At 50.2% G+C, this 17,680-nt stretch overlaps 2 protein-coding genes across 2 annotated transcripts in view; one reads left to right on the top strand and one right to left on the bottom strand.

Moving 5' to 3' along the window:
* The window catches only part of LOC139049464 (protein O-linked-mannose beta-1,2-N-acetylglucosaminyltransferase 1-like), a 533,721-nt gene that overhangs the window by 116,242 nt on the left and 399,799 nt on the right, over window positions 1-17,680 (top strand). The window lies entirely within an intron of this gene.
* LOC139049858 (uncharacterized) lies at window positions 9,380-14,309 on the bottom strand. Its single transcript, XM_070525694.1, has 2 exons — window positions 13,243-14,309; window positions 9,380-9,768 (listed from the first exon to the last, which is right to left on the bottom strand). The coding sequence occupies exons 1-2, from the start codon at window positions 14,191-14,193 to the stop codon at window positions 9,595-9,597; spliced, it is 1,125 nt and encodes a 374-aa protein (XP_070381795.1). The 5' UTR covers window positions 14,194-14,309; the 3' UTR covers window positions 9,380-9,594.

Raw genomic sequence — 17,680 nt, 5'->3', positions numbered from 1 at the left:
TCTTAAAGGAAATACCGGCTAGTCTAAGAAGCAGTTCTCGGGAAGCACAAACACACATGTATCTACAGTGTTAGGTGGGATAATTGGCGCTAGTCATGCATCAAACTTAACTAATAAATAGTGTTGTAAACAATTATGTGCACAATCCGCGTGCGCGTTAAAAAGAACAGGGCCGTTTCCAGCGGCTTGTGCGCGGACCGAGTGCCTTCAGAACACTCGCGTTGTGCACTTCAGCGAAGCGTGTTCTATTCGTGTAGCAATCACCGCCTGTTGGGCAAGACGGCCCAATGCTCCCACATAACCCACGGCTGCCTTAGCGGGTTCTTTTCTTTAAATTGATTTTCGACGCGGAGTGTTCGCGTCCTGTCCGATACTCCAGATAACCGTTTCCTGCAACGCTGGATCCATCGGCCTCTCCGCGTTCTGTCTCCGGCAAGCGACGGCAGACATTAAAGAAAAAGATACATACGCGCGAGACAGCGGGTTGCGGCGGGCGACTCTTGGAGAGATTATTACGTCTCCGGAGCGAGCATCGATGTGGTGGAACGCTGTTCACATCGGCGAAATGGTTGTCGTGCGACAGTCGTGAATCTCGGCGATAAGAACACGCAGCAGCATCGAATCCCGATCCCTCGGATCGTGTAACGGACCGCGCTGCCACTGGAATCCGCGACCGAAGGCGGGCTGCGCCCTTCTTATGGACTCTGGTTTTCGTGTGTCCTTGGTATTCGTGTGCCCTATATGGCGCAGTGTCGAAACGCTTTTCGGCGGTTGCCGCGGAAGCTAAACGGCGACGGTCACCACTTGCCGAGAGCATCAGCCTTGCTTTTACTATACGCGCGTCGTAACGAGTTTCTACGTCATTTAAAGCTTGGCGTTCTGGGCGAACCGTCTCAGACTTTGCTGACGCATGGCTGCTGCAGCTGCTGCGATTGTCCTACCGAATGGCTCATAATCAGGACAGCACTTGCATTATGAATCGGCTTATATATCTATATCTATAGCCGTGTGTACTACCCCTATGTAGATGTGGCCATGGTCCGCTCTGTCATCGATGGAATTGCGGAATGACACAGCAGATTCAACCTAAATATCTTCCCTGCAACAAATGTATACGTACGCCTCCGAGCGCGTCATTCCTTTAAGGCATCGAGCGGCGAAGCTCGAGCTCGCGGGTTCGGTTCCCGCCGCCGCGTATATACAAAAAGAAAAGACGCTCCTGTAGTATTTTGGTTTCGGCGCACGTTAATGAACACCAGGTGATCAAAATTATTCCGGATTCCTCCACTATGGCGGGTCTCATAATCGTATCGCGGTTGTGACACGTCTTCCACGGCAGGCACGTAACCTCTGTCCTGCAAAACACGTTGCGCAAGATAACCACTTTTATAGCATTTAATTAATCGTTTCCAGAAAGCTTCTCTTCACATACATATATCCATTCAATAATGTGCGTTGGATCGGCATATTTTTACTGCTCTAAGCATTTTCTTCTCATAGTCTTCTCCGAGACCAGCCACTTTATGTCGGGCGAGCTTATCTCACAGTTTTCATGGGCCGATCCCGCTGATAGCGCACTCTGAAATTATGCGTCTAAGGGGCGACTGGCTGTGTGTCAGCGAGATCTTAATTTGCTTTCAAGCTTCTGTTTTGCCATTACAAATATTCTGTCTCATTTATATATAAGCATCTTCACTACAGCCTATAAGCCCTGCATAACCGTTCGCTACAGGTCAGTCGATGAACATTATTCACGCAACCGTTGTCTACAAATCACGAATACTGCGCATTACGTAGACGTTAACTGCAGTTGAGTGTGCAAAATTCGTTTTCGTTCTTTTTGTCCCTTCTTCCCGCACGAAAAGAAAGAAAGGTATTACGAAATAACAGCACGCAGGAATCACACAAGCGATGTACACGTTTCTTCAATGAAATACGACTTTTCTCACCGAGTGTCCTCCCTCCCTTCCTCCCTTTTCCCTCCCTCCCTCCCTCACTCCGTTGGCAGTTTACGAGACTGTTGCCGTTCGCGCAGCGCCGAATAGCACGGCTCCACGATGTTGCGTGTTTGTAAAACATAGTTGCGCCGCCCAGACCAAAAAAAAAAAAAAATGGCGGCTTTCGTATTACTCCGTGCTGCGCTCGTGAATTGTCGGGCTGCCACCGTTGAAGCCGTTGATCGTAAACACGAGACGGCGTCGGCACAAATCCCGGAGCGGAGCTCGCGTAATTCTCGCAACGTTCGGGCCGCATTTCATCGAGATGACGTTTGCGAGAATCAACCATGCGCACTTGTATGTGTAGATTAAAAATAAGAAGGAAAGGACGCGACATTTGACCCGTTTTACGAGCTCGTATGTGAAGTAGTATGGGCCTTATATACTGGGGAGCTATAAGATATATGTGGCATACCGCGTTCAGTCAAAGGCCTCGCGATCACGCAGTTTGAGGAGCTCCCGAGCTTACGTCTCCTAATGGTACACATCGGGGAGTCGCTGACGTCCTGCCCTCCCAACACGGAAAGTTTTCCGAAGACGCCGCGCTGTGTGGGTCAATGATTTTCCAGCGCTGCAGCTTAAAGGCCGATTACAACGACACTTCTCTTCGGCTGTAGAGAGAGAGAGAGAGAGCAAATGAAAAAGGAAAGGTGGGGAGGTTAACCAGGACTGAGCCCGGTTGGCTACCCTACACTGGGGAAAGGGAAAAGGGGACGGAAAGATTAAAAGAAGAATTATTCTTCTTCGGCTGTAAATTGGCAATACAAGAGTGGTGTGTGCACTGTACTTGAAGCAAGGTTGGCAAAGTTTCAGGGTTGGTAACTAGCCCTCCCAGTGACAGCCTTGAAATAGCACCTAAGAAGAGGACGCGGGCACCTTGTAATTATCCAGAGAGGGAGATTAAGATGGACTGCAACAACTGTAATGTAATCATTGGAATCAGACATATGCTGGCGGTGTGTCCCGCGACTCTCCCCAACCTCGTTGAAGAATGGACACAGTGGGAGAAAAGGATTCAAAGCCCATTGTTTCGGGACCAACTAAGGGCCGTCCAGAGGGCCCATGATGTCGCTGAAAGGCTTGGCCTGACAGTGCCAGCGTGGGAGCGGCCCGCCTTGGCTTAAGAAGTCGAGCCTCCGGACCTCATTACAATATACGTTTTCACACACACACACACACCTTGTAATTGCAGCGCATACCCGAAAGTCCGAGCGCTCCGCGTCTCCGAGATTTTTTTTACTGCTGGCCGAGCGTTCCCGACCTTGTCCATCCATCGCACGCTTGAGAGCAGCACAATAACAGGGCCCAAGCGCCCCGTCACATGGTATTTCATTTTTTTCATATTTTGCGGGCTTTCTTTGGAACGTAGAAAAAAAATGGCTGTGGCTTAGGTAAGGTTAAGCCCAGGATGCGAAGCATACTAGCCTTTATTTTAGTTGTTAAACCACTGTTTAGCCTGGTGAACTGCTGTTGCTTGGCTATACTTGGTTCGGCTAGACGAAGAAACAACTCATGCGTTACTCTGCTTCGCCTTCAAGAGTGGAACGCGACAGCGTTCCCGTCGACCCGCCAAGGGGTGTAAGACAATGGGCTACGGCGCAGCGACTACGCGCCCCGCATTGGACGCGGTGAGCGTCGAGCAACGCAGCGTTCGGCGCGGCAACGAAATGTGCGCCTGAGCAAGCGACGCACGCCTGAGCCTTAGAAACAGCTCGTTTCTAAGGCAACACCGCATTCACTAGAGGCGCTTTTGTACCGCTTTGAAGCATCGTACTCGTGGCTCAGTGCAATAAAGAAAAAAAAATACTCGTGGCTCAGTGGTAGCGTCTCCGTCTCACAATCCGGAGACCCTGGTTCGATTCCCACCCAGCCCATCTTGCAAGAGTTGAGCAAAAGCCACTTCTCCTCTCTCGTGACGTCACGGTGTCACGTGGTATTGAAGGCGACACCGCCGCGCCTGAGGAGCTGGGTTGAGCTCTCGTAATATGCTTCGCATAAAAGGACCACGTGAGATATATAGCGTTGGAAACAATTTATCGAGAGGTTTCTCAAGGTTCTCTACAACTTTGCGTATCACACTTTGGGGTCTGCTGCCAATACTCAAAATGTTGAATAATTTAACCTAACTATAATCCGTTAGTTAAGGAGGAAATGAAAAATAGCCTGGGTGACTCTAGTCCAGTGCCAACATTATGCATTTAGTTCAACTCGCGTCCGCAGTGCCTTTCATATTTTAAACCTTTGGCTCAAGTAATGTGGGACACCCTGTACAGGCATGGCCTGACTTCGACGTGGCGCGCTGAACATTCTCGAAGGCTGTGTGCTGTGCCTTACGTCACAGCGACAACCACCAGGTGCGCTCTAAAAGCTGCTAACAGGAAAATTGTATGATTAACCAGCAATTACCAGCAAAATTTCATGATTCCGGCTTTTTTCGAAGATTGCTTCAGTGGTATATACTATTGATTTATTTTTTTCACAAGTATATTTCCTCTAATTTCGCGGTAAAAAGTTGATTATTAGAAGACGCTACGAAAGTTTGGCGCCCGCGCTGTTGTTCCATGTCCCTAAATGATATCTAGCCTGTGTTTGTCCGCATGTACCAAGTGAAGTCTTTTTCCCCTCCCCAAGGGTAGGGTAGCCAACCGGGCACGTCCTTGGCTAACCTCCCCGCCCTTCCCTCTTGGTTTCTCTCTCTCTCCATCTATCTTTGCCGCTATCCGAGCGGTGGCACAGCGGCAACACTGACACAGCACGTGCTCCGCGTCATCAGGCATGGTTTGCACACGTAGCACAGCTCTGAACCGAGTTGCCCGGTCTAAAGAAAAAGCTACTGGCGTAGGTTACACGAAGTCTCAATCGACGACTGACGTTCTCAACGTGCTTCCCCAGTGCCCGGATGACACAGCAGGGGCGCCGAGGGTCGATGCGATGATGAGGGGTGTTCTGGTGGTCACGGTCGGTCCAGCAAGCAACTTACGTTCGCCATCCGATGTGCGAACTCCGATGTCCTCTAGGGAAAAAAAAAATTCTAAAATTTGTAGTGGATCGTACTGGGTGGTCGTGCCTGGCAAAGGCGTCTGACCTGCCTATAACGCCACACTGTCCACAGTAGCTTGCAAATAGCGCCAACCTGCCTGCGTAAAGCGGCGAAGCAAAATCTGAAACTGGTAGCGCAGCAAGAAGAGCTTGGCATAGGCGGTATAAAGAAAACCTGCAGCCGGAAATGACTATCAGTGCGGCACAAGTGCTATGTAGCGATATCACTATACAGCATCGCAGCCGAAACGAAACTGATGTGTAGCGGGCCACTATAGCATCGTCACCATCATCATTACCACGTATAGTATAGCTCCACCTTTGTTATAGCAGATGCAATCAGTATCATCATCCGCAGTTTTAGCGTATAAGTTTTCGCGTGCAGAATGAAAGAGGGAGAAGGAGAAGGCAAGGCGAATAGGTTAACAGGAGAATATTAGATGAATCCGGTTTGCTACCCTGCACAGTGCAAGAGGAAACTATATATATATATATATATATATATATATATGCGTGCAATTTTGAGCTTTTACGTGGCAATGCCGGGACAACATTATGAGGGGGACTCCGGATTAATTTCGACCCCCTGTGGTTCTTTAACGTGCACCGGTACACGGGCATTTTTGTATTTCGCCCCCTTCGAAATGCGACCGCCGCTGCCGCGATCTGATCCCGCGACCTTTGGGCTTAGCAGCAGCGCAGCCCCTTACACACTATGGACGGCTACCACTGCGGGTGAAAGGGCCTACGAAGAGAGGTGAGAGGGTACACAGAAGGTAAACGTAAGTGGCACACAATGAGCAGATAACACACATCGCTGTCACAGCCTGTCCCTCACTGCCTGGACGGTGGTCCAATTAATTGAAACACTTTGCATGGGGTTCTGCTTCTCCTTGCTGTCCATGTAGGGAACAGTACTAATTTCTCTTGCCCTTCCCCACTTTCCCAAATAAGCTGCTGCGATCTTTTAAATTTATTATTCTCTCTCTCTTTCTCTCTCTGTGCGTGTGTGTGTCTGTGTGGGAACGTGTGCGTGCGCGTGCGTGCGTGTGTCTGTGTGTGCGTGCGCGCGTGTGTGTGTGTACTGCAACGTTCACGCAGACGTAGACGATGCGAATTTCTCTGTCTTCCCAAAACGATGGTAGCCAAGCATCCGTTGCTCTTATTATACCGGGAAAGTCTGACTTCGCGTCACCCCGTCACCAGCACGCCTGGTGTCCTGCCAGTAGCCGCTTCACGCCGCATAGACCATGTCACTTCATGAACCTCGGTTGCTAGTCCTTCGCCACCGGCCCCAACACAAGTATCATAGCCGCGGTAGAGATGAACTTAGAAAAAGAAGAAGAAAAAAAAAACTGACGGTCGTGCGTAATGGGTATCACGACCAGAGGCCTGGTTAGTCTGGGTCGCTGTGGGTTAAGTCGACGTATGCGAGCCTGAAATGCGAAGAGAGGCCCACGCCTCCCGAGTCCCTTGTTATTTATTATCGTTTACTCGGTTGCTATAACTCTTTGCGGGAGCCACCACGTCGTCTTCGTGATCGTCGAGCTCCTCCCGCCTGCGTCTCACTCGCGACGGGGATCAAGGGGCCCGCCGCCGTGGCCTGCAATCCGGGCCGGGCATTTAGCGTGACTGACTCCCTTCTCTCCGGCGCGGTTTATGGGGCATAAATTCATGCCGCCGCTCGGGACCTGGCAAACAAACATTACACCGGGGTCGGTCGGCGCTTTATTACTTTCCCCCTTCTATAGAGAGTGCATATAGAGAAAAAAGAGACAGGACGACGTCGGCTTTGCTCTTCCCGACAATGGGCGATAAAAAGAACGAAGAGAAAGTGGATTGGCCCCCCTGCGCGACCGCTTCTCCGTTCTCCCTGCCATTAGAGAAATGAATCCTGCATCCGAGCCGAGACGGAGCCAACGCGAGCCACTTGAGTGGCCCGGTTCTTCTTAGATGTGGTTGCTGTAGCGTGCGCGTAGAAAACAAAAGTTTCCGGTTACTAGCGTTGTCCAGCGGACGTAGAGAGAGACCCCTCGTTATTTGCTTCATTCGGATCCGACACTCGATATCCGCTTTCCGTCGCAAACCGGTTCCATGACGCGCATTAAATACTGAGCCCCCGAAAGAAGTCGGAAAGAGAGAAGCTAACATTCCCTACTCAAAACCATTCTCTATGCAGTCCGACGATTGAGTTCGTTTTTCGTGCCGTTCTTATGAGGCTGCATGCAATTCCACGTAGATTCAGTTACGTTTGAGGAAACATTTTCCGACGTGTCCTTTTTTGCGCTGTAGGGAGGTGCAACCTCTTGAAGCGTTGAAACGAACGCCCGCAAGCGTCACAGGGTCTGAAATAACTTATCGCAACACTTGTTCCCTACGAGCCAGTTTGTGGTTTCCGTGGTCACGAGGTGGGCGTGTCATGACGGCCTGGCACACACTGGCTCGCTCCGTTGCTGTAAATTGGAGCGGCTGCCACGAGGGAGCGTGGCCAGAAGAAACGCGGGCTACTCATGAGCAACGTCGTCATATGCGCCCGGCCTTACTGCTACGCGGCGTCAGCTAGTGGTGCTCTTTGTCACAACGTCGCGAAGATATCGATGACGCGCCAAAAGTGCGACGTTCCTAAACCAACCTAAATAAATTTGTTTGCTGGCTAATGCCCGTGCTGGCTAATGCTGGCTAATGATACTGGCTCCGTGCTGGCTAATGCCAATCCTTTTACGCGACAGAAACGTGTGGTGTGGTTCCTACAATTTCGAAACTATGTATCGTTAGTCATTTAATAGCATACCCATCCGCGTGTACAACGTTCGAATGCTTTTTTTACACCGAGGCTGTTAACCTCTTGGTTTTCGGCGTTTTTTGTGTCCGTCCGTCAGCAAAAATTATCATAATGAGCAGTGGCTCATACCCCTACCGCCCCCCCACCCCCCTTGAGCAAGCAAAAATGCAACACGGCTCATACCCCTCGTAATGCAGACGAGGCCGCCAGCACCCCGCAAAGTGAGGCGAACAGCGCATAGATGCATTGAAATCACGCATAAAACGTATAGAACAGCGTATGTTTCAACAAATAACACGCACAAAACAAGCATCCGAACCACGCACTGCTCAGAAGTTGTAGTGGTGCTATTGCAACGATTTCCATGGACATCCAATTTGGCAGGGCCGGGATGACGGGTCAATTTTATTATTCAAGCGACGGTGCCGTTTGACTCTATAGTGTTCGCTAGATACTTTACGGTATTTTTTTTTTCAGAAAGACAAATAATTCCAAAGCAATTAGCATCAGTTTATCAAAAGGCATTTTAAGGCATCCTCTTCCGCTCGGCTCCCGTGCTCTTGCGTGACGAAACATACATGTGGCGTTAATTAACGTTTTCGGAGTGTTCAGCTGCACGAGGGCGCTACTTATAAAAAATAACTAACATTAAAGTGCCGCCGGTATACATGGGCTCAATTACCAGGATTTGAGAATAGCATGTCTGTGCTTAACACGTCTGCTTGAGACCCTAAAAAATTGCACGCATCAAATTGAAATTCGGCTTCCCAGAGTCACTATAGTATTTAACATTCTCTCATTTTTCATAATAAAAACTCATTTTCTCTCATAAAAACATTTTTGTGTTTTACATGTACCCAATTAGGCAGAGTGTTAGTTGGCCCTCAGCTAAAGCTTACTCTTAGGGCACGCAGAGAATCTTGCCGAGTTTCCACCCTGGTTTTCAAAAAATACTTCCCCAGTGCAAATTGACTTTATTTCGACATTTAGGGTCGTTTGAGTTTCATTTATGGCAGATATCCGTGTTTGTGCGCATATATCTTATCTGTGCACTTAATTATCTCAATTACCTTAGTGGCAAAGCATCAGAAAGGGAACTATAACCGAAATAAATGTGATCGCATTGTAACGGAAACAGCCTGCAACTGGAATAGAAACGCCCGATTTAATAACTCGTGCTTCGGCGGCCTTTCAGGCCTACACACAACGTCTATCAGCGTCTGCGAAATGTGTCCACATGCTTTGTTGCCATTTACGCGCATTAAGTTATTTCTTTTTTAATTATGGGGTTTTACGTGCCAAAACCACTTTCTGATTAGGAGGTACGCCGTACTGGGGGACTCGGGAAATTTCGGTCGCCCGGGGTCCTTTGACGCGCACCTAAATCTAAGTAAACGGGTGTTTTCGCATTTCGCCCCCATCGAAATGCGGCCGCCGTGGCCGGGATTCGATCCCGCGATTCGATCCCACGACCTCGTGCTTAGTAGCCCAACACCATAGTGACTAAGCAACCACGGCGGGCCTCATATAGTCCTCAACGCTACATTCAAGACAAGGCGCATTGATTATCGATATCTAAAATGAACGTTTATTTCTTTACCGTAACTTCGCAACTGCACTATAGTACACCGATCACCCGCGAAGCCGAGCTTGCCTATCTTCGCCTAAAGCGCACAATCTCCCCGAACACACAAGTGTTCGCCAAACACACGAGTGGCGTTATACCGCGAAGAGTTCCGAAAGGGTCAGGGTGACGGTTCCTCAAGAAACGCAGCGTCATTCGACCTCGGTGCCCGCAGCGGTCTGGAAGTCCTCGTCGTCCGCCGTGGAGGCGACGGCACCCGACGTCGACCCCGCTCGGCGAGCTTGTTCGGCCGTCGATTCGCTCGTCCTGTTCTGGACTGGCCAGTCTTCTTCGGAGGAGCCACGTGTGCGCACCACCGGGAAGACCTGCGAGAGCGAATCGCGTGCACCTGTGGCTAATCGTCAGTGTGGAACGCGATTAACCGGTACCAACTTTAGACGGGACGGAGCAACGATAGACACAGGACGAACGCCATTAAGCTCATTAGCTTATTCCACTCTGATGCACTTCGCCGAACGATATCCCCAGTAGACTTTCTCTTCTTCTTTTAATCTTTCCGTCCCATTTTCTCTTTCCCCAGAGTAGGGTAGCCAATCGGGCTCAGTCCTGGTTAACCTCCCTACCTTTCCTTTATCATTTGCCCTCTCTCTCTCTCTCTCTCCATCCTTATGACACTTTCTACATTTTCGCCTAGCTGCAGTGGAACGGCACTCCCAATCTCGTTCTACTAAGGATCCAGCTATAAGTGGAAAACGTTTACAAGCGTTTTGCACGTGCCTTAAGTGGAACTGCGTTCAACATAAAACATCACGAAATATATGGAATGGCTTTCGATAAGCTGTACTTCACTTTTTTAAACACGCATGACATCATTTAGTATGCTGAACTGGGCTCCATGTGAATAGTCACTGTTATCCGGAAGCGTTCCACGTACCTGTAATTCCTATCCGGGAGCTTGTTTCACACACATCTACCTGGAACCATGAAATTCAAATTATGGGGTTTCACGTGCCAAAACCACTTTCTGATTATGAGGCATGCCGTAGTGGAGGGCTCCGGAAATTTCGACCACCTGGGGTTCTTTAACGTGCACCTAAATCTAAGTACACGGGTGTTTGCGCATTTCGCCCCCATCAAAGTGCGGCCGCCGTGGCCGGGATTACCTGGAACCATGTTGAAGTAGTTGCAGTAGTTGAAGTAATTGAAGTCCCGCATACTTAAGCATGGTTCAACGCAGAGGTGCGTGATAACAATCTTGTTCTGGATAATAGGGGAATAATAACAATCTTTCCAAATAATAACGTTCCGGAAAGGGGAATAAACACTGTTCCGGATAATGAATGAATGAATGAATGAATTAATTAATGAATGAATGAATGAATGAATGATGCTGGCCGGGCCCATGAGAGAGAGAGAGAGAGAGAGAGAGAGAAAACGCGAGCGCCGTGCAGCCACGCGCCTACGAAATCAGCATAACGTTATAGTTATCCCAGTTTACCAGCACCATCAGTGAGGCGTGGTCAAGTTACGCGTGGGCATACGTTCCTCCGGGGCGCAAGAGAGGCTCGCGAAGCCGCAATCGCGACGCTTTCCCACGAGGCAGCGCGGGAATGGACGTGACTCAGAGCGTTAATCTCGTGGCTGACGAGATTTTTTCGCTGCACCCAGAGGAAACCTGGAAGGACTGGCAGTGGGCCCGCACGTTTTTGACAGCTGGGAGCGGCCGGGACGCCGTGAGCTGAGGCACCCAGCGAACGTGATCGAGCGCGAGCGACCGGTGCTCGCTTTTCGTAACCGCTCGAATGCAAGCGCAACCTTCGGTGAATATTTGTAAAAAGTTGCCGTAAATACTAACTCTGCTTACACCGATAAAGCAACGGTTTAATATATATATATATATATATATATATATATATATATATATATATATATATATATATATATATATATATATATATATATATATATATATATATATATATATATACATGGTACTCTGACGAAGGCTGGTCCACCAGCCGAAGACGTTTAGTGAATAAGTCTTCCAAAAAGTTGGACGTCTGTTACGTCTGCCTATGTCTGCGTCTGTCGTCTGCCTATGTTACGTCGGGTCCTGCGTGCTGAACTTTGAAGAAACCTCACACACACACAAGCGCGCGCGCGCGCGCACACACACACACACACACACACACACACACACACACACACACACACACACACACACACACACACACACACACACACACACACACACACACACACACACACACACACACACACACACACACACACACACACACACGCACACACACACACACCGTCACTTGCCGTCACTTTCTCAAAATCGAGGCGATGTTCGTCCATAAGCGGCGTAAGGCAGTATTGCGTGCGACGGATGTGTGTACATAGAAGTACACGAAACGTCACATTCGTACTTTATCTTACGTGTCATGTCAGGAATGAACGTGCTTTCGCAAGTTTACTACGAGCGCCCGAATTCGCACCCTGTTAATAATCCCGTCGTTGAACGCATCTATACACCCTTCGCACACACACACAAAAAAAGAATGTCAGTCGCATCTCCCATTGGAGACGTGGGCACACGTCATTTAGGGTACGAGCACGTGAACGCCGTTTGAGACGGATAAAACAGCGCCAATGCACAAGTGCTTCCTCGCCAAACTCCCCCTAGCTGACGTCAGATTGACGTCAGCGTTCTCTCTTTCCGCTTTTCATCTCTGCGAGAGACACACCGCAACGTCTCCATATTCGGCGAGACACCGTCGCCAAGACGCGGAGGGGACGGCAAAGCTATAGGTCCGCAAGCCAAACCCGAGCGACTGCGTTGCGATAGTGCTCTTTTTATCGGGACAGGACCGCCCACGTCTTTATTCACCCTGCCTCCGCAATTGGTCCACGTAACAAAGTGTGTCAACACCATGGCTGAGGCACGTGTCGTGCCCTGGTGTCGGGAATCCTGAGTTCTCGACGAAATCTGGCTCGCCGGTCCCGGCTCAGGACCCAATTTGTAGGCCCATCCTGAGTCAGGATCGGCCCACCAAGTCACCGTCTTCGGTTACACAATATCAGAGGTCGGCCCAGTTTTGCTTGTACCCTCCCCCGGTATACCGGCACAGCTCACTTGACGGGACAGCCGACTACAACGACAGGTTAAACTTCGGAGGAGGTGGGCAAACAAACATTCGCTCTAAGAAAATATACAAAGTAGCAGCATGTTAAATTGTGCGGTTTAACTTACCGAAACATTCAGAGGGGGTTATAAGTCAACCCTGGATTAATTTTGACCGCGCGGGGCCCTCTTAACTTGCACCCGAAGCACAGTACGTCGGTGTTTTTTTCGCATTCCACCCCCATAAAAACGTGGCCTCCGCGGTACGGCACCGAATCCATGGCATGCGTGCTCAGTATATCTGTGCCATAGCCACTACTGCGGGTAGAGTGAAACCAATTGTGACAATGCACAAGTGCATTGTCACATTGAGATTGTGATAGTTGTCACAACGACGACTATCACAATCGCCGATAACGTTGACTCCTAAAGCATGTAGCGAACAGTGGCTGCAGCGGTCGCCTGTACCCCGACCAGTATAGCAGTTATGGCGTTGCACCACTCAGAACGAGGTCGCTTTTCGCATTTCGGCGGCCGCATTTCGGTCAAGGCTGAATGCAAGGACACCTCATGCACCGCGCAGTGGGTGCAGGTCAAAGAGCGCCGGGCGGCCAAAATTAATCCGGAGCCCCTCCACGACGGCGTCCATTATAATCAGACCGCCGCCTTTTCGGCATTTACGACCCCGAGAACTTAAAACTTTCATCACCTGAAAAGACATGCACACGAAGACGCCGGCCGATACGACCGAGATGACGAAGAGGGCCGGACTGCAGCGCGTCGACCAGGAGCGACCCGAGGCCCGACCCAGGAACGACGAAGAAGGCGAGGCGTCGTCGACGTGGCTGGACGTGCCTCGCTCCGAAGCCGGCGGCGACGCGGGTCGCGGGACGCCGTGGGACGTCGTGGGGTCGTGCGACGTCGGACGTCGTTTCGAAGGGGCGACGTCGGTCCCTTCGAAACGTGGCTTCCGTCCGCGAACATTTTTCGCCGCCCTCGCGCTACGCCTGACGTCTCCTGGAACCGCCAGGTGCCGCTTCTTGCTCGAGGACTGCGAAGACTGTCCGTCACGGCTCGCACGCGGGGCGGTACGCATTCGATTCGTAGCGCCGCTCGCTTCGTCGATGGCAGACGTGCGTTTCTCCGGCTGCGAGCCTTCTGTCGCCATTGAACTAGTGGCGACCACGGCTTGCCTCCTGGGACGTCCTGCGGTCGCCGCTGTCCTGGCTACCGTCCTGCCTCCGGCTGCCACGCGAAACCTGACGACCGTGTCCTCACCGTCACCCTCGTCTCCGTCACCTCGCGAGTTGCCGCTGTCGTCGCACAGACTCCAGCATCCTTCTTCTTCGTCCGAGGCCTGTCTGTTCTGCGCATGCCTGTACCGCGAACTCCGGTCTTGCGTCTCGAGGCAGCGCTCGTTTTCGACTTGGCCGCCGACGCTGTCGCGCCCGTGGCCGGCTTGTCCCGTGCCTCGTTGTTTGCAGTCGTTCTTGCGGTCACCGTCTGCACTGCCGTCTCCGAAGGCAAGCGCCAGCAGAGCTGTTCCGCCCTCGATGAGGCTTCGGGTCGATGCGACTGTACTGTCGCGTTCCCCGCGATCTTCCTTCGTTGTGCCGCTCGCTCGTTCCTCCACGTACTCCGTCCTGTTGTCTTGTTCCATCTCGTGACGTGCACAGTTCTGCGACGATTGCTTGGAGAACCTGTAATGCTAAATTAAACGAGCGGCGTCCTTCGGGTTTTCGCCTCGGCTTTAGCGGCATACACTCGGAGTGCACGCGAGTGGCTTCTTCTTCTTTCTTCTCCTTCGCTTCAAAGGAGGCACGTGTCCGCAGCGATGACGTGGCCGTAGCGCTAACACTAAATCATGAGAAGGACAATTTTGTCCTGAGCAACCTGGTGCGTGGGGAACCAAAAAGCAATATACCGACTGCAAAAGACATTTACAAAAAGCACAGGTGGACTTTTCTGGGGAAATGATGATGATGAAGAGGATGATGAAGAGGATGATCCTTCAAGACATGACACGTATCGACAGTGGGAAATGGGCCAAGAACCGGAGGCTTTGAACTCAGAAATTTATGGGAACGAATGGATGATGAATAAATTTGATAATTTCTGACAGAAGTTTCACCGAGATGAATAGACGATTGAAATTTACAAAAAAAATGCATGATCATAATAAGGTTCCCTGAGCGATTTAGCTGACAAAGGAAACCGCCACTCGCATTCTAGCGCTTGTACCGTGTTCTTTGTCCTCGTACTTTTCATGTCACAGCCTCGCTGTTTCTAATGAGATGTTTGTCCTCCTGCGTGACTCAGCCCTCAGCGTTGTTTGGTCGAATAATGGCTCGGTCCTCAAGGTGAAGCGCCTGCCAAAGTTTCACTACTTCAGAAGCACAGAATTTCGTGCGATTACTACAGGGAACTATGGCGCTAGTGTCGCAGTGGCAAGTCATAGTCACGGGATTATTATTATTGTTTTATTATTATTATTATTATTATTATTATTATTATTATTATTATTATTATTATTATTATTATTATTATTATTATTATTATTATTATTATTATTATTCACGGAAGCTGCGAGCACATTTAAATCCAGGACTTCGCCCTTCTGGCTTTAAATGGCTTTGCGACTCAACAAAGTGATCATCTTTAAGAAAACACTGCGTGTTAAATAATTAAATAAACATTAAAATTGTCCGATGGCAGGATTCGAACACAAGACCACTAGCCCAGAAGCCCGATGTTGAAACTATTACGACACGGACACATGAACAAGCGTGACCACTGCAATTAGCAGCGATTATGCGTTCCTGCGGAGTCTTGTTCCCATCTGCATTAACAAAAAGTATGAACTGCCTTGTAAATTTGACCAATTTAGCCACAGATAAAGCGTAATAAAGGAATTCACGAGGACGTCTCAAACCCCAAGCACGAAGCGCAAAGATGTACTGCCAATCGTCAGCATGGTGGCCAACTGATCGCAGCAACAGAGTTCCCTGAAGTAATTGTAGGAAACTCCGTGTTCTGAAGCAACTCGACCCTCTGTATAATGGGGGTATGGAGGGCACACAGAGCTATTGATTCGGTGTCCGCCATCTCTCCGTCCCACTGCTGCAGATCCCTCAAAGTTGGTCGTACAATTAATCATGCAATGGCTAGTCATGCGAATTACGACAACGTGTTCGAGAAAGCTTCGAAGGTAGCGTGAAAGGTTTAGGACACGTCAGCATTTCTGAATGTCACGCTGTCCGATACGGTCCGCTGTTCCTCGTTGTTGTTGTTCCTGTTTGACGAAAACGGCTGACATCGCCGAAGGTGTCTTCGTCACGTAGTGTGTTTACGGTGATGGTGATTACCGCACGTTATTTACTTGGCCTGGCACTTGCACTTTTGCACCAGTGCTGTATTTTGCAATCGTAATTATGATTATTATTAGCGTACCTCCTTTTAGTTGTCTGGATGCATTTCTGATTTTGCATCGGCACTGGATTTCGCAACGATGCTGATTATTAGCGCATGTTCTTTAGCTGGCCTGACTCCTACAGTTTCACCTCGTGTGTCAGTGTTGAAATTTGCAAGGACCGGGTAGTGGCGTTTGTCACCTACGATTTTACGATCTCCATGCGCTGTCGCCAAGAATAAATGCAGGCTTGGGCTCTCGCGCAGGAACTCCACCACGAATGCGTTGAAGAAGCCCCGGTGGTCCGAATTATTCCGGAGCCCGCCACTACGGCGTGCCTCATAATCAAATAATGGTTTTGGAACGTAAAACCCCATCATTTCGTTCATTTCTTTCATTTCCGCAATGAATATGTTTCGGCGATTATACAGCACCGAGCCCGTGCTCGCATGTGCGTGCCCACGTGGCATTGGAGTGAGTGAGTGAGTGAGTGAGTGAGTGAGTGAGTGAGTGAGTGAGTGAGTGAGTGAGTGAGTGAGTGAGTGAGTGAGTGAGTGAGTGAGTGAGTGAGTGAGTGAGTGAGTGAGTGAGTGAGTGAGTGAGTGAGTGAGTGAGTGAGTGAGTGAGTGAGTGAAGAAACTCTGTTGCAGGTCCGGCGAGGACGCTAACTCGTCGCGCACCCGGCTAGTCCCACGTCGGGACCGGCAGGTCTAGCCCACCGGCCCGGTCGTGGGCACGCCGGACAGCCAGGATTTGCTTTTCTAGAGCGGGCCTACGCAGAAGCGAGTCCCACTCCTCCTTGATGAACTTGGGGTATGTCCTCTGGGAGTGCGGGTCGTGGCATTGGACAGCGACCACATATCTCTGAGGCAATTGCGCAGCAAGTGCGTACAAGCCCGCATTATGCTGTCTGCAGGTTATTCGCAATAAACTACGCTCCTGACGAATCCTGGTGCATTTGATGCGAAGAGTGCAGGATGAGAGTGTTCAGCTCATGGTGGCGCTACCGGAGAAGCTGTACAAAAGCGAGCGAGTTTGTCGGCAACGATCACGACGTGTTATAGTCACACGATGGGAGACATCCAATTTCTAACGTGGTGCACTGGTAGTACAGTAGCGGTGAAAGCAGATATCATAGCCGCTTGTTCATCCTCGTCAGACGGACGGACGGAAAAAACTTTAATGGAAAAAGGACCTGCGAGGTTGCCAGCCCGGGCTCAGGCCACCCGGGCATTGTGTGCGGCGAGGCATAGCCTTTCCACCGCTGCCCGGGCCCGCTGGATAGCCCATAATTGGTCGTGTAGTTCTGAGCTAGTCAGAGCGCTTAGCTATCGCTCCTCGAGAAGGTCCGGTTCTATCTTGTCCTCTACGTATACTGATCTGTGTGCACTTCCACAAGATGTGTGCCATGTCTGCGTGTTCGTGTTTGCAGAGCTTGCAGCTTGCGTCTGGATATTGTTGAGTCGTCAGACTAAATGACTATGACAGGGACAATGGCCCCTCCTAACGATCGCTATAGTTGGCAGTGCATTGGCTGAATTCGTGCTATACGAGTGCACATTTCCCAATTTCACTTTGTCTATAGTCACGTGCCGTGCTCCAGCGGGTTTCTTTTTACTGGAAGTCCGTTCTTGTTCTAACGGGCAGACGCAAGGCTCAGAGCAGCAGCCACCCTCAAGCAGGTCAAGCAACGAGACATTAGAGCAAGCTTCGCCGACGCCGCGGAGTACACCGATGG

Source organism: Dermacentor albipictus, chromosome 9 (genome assembly GCF_038994185.2).
Source record: "Dermacentor albipictus isolate Rhodes 1998 colony chromosome 9, USDA_Dalb.pri_finalv2, whole genome shotgun sequence".
Taxonomy (NCBI): Eukaryota; Metazoa; Arthropoda; class Arachnida; order Ixodida; family Ixodidae; genus Dermacentor; species Dermacentor albipictus.
Note: the sequence above shows the minus strand (reverse complement) of the source record. Positions and strands in the feature narration are given on the sequence as shown.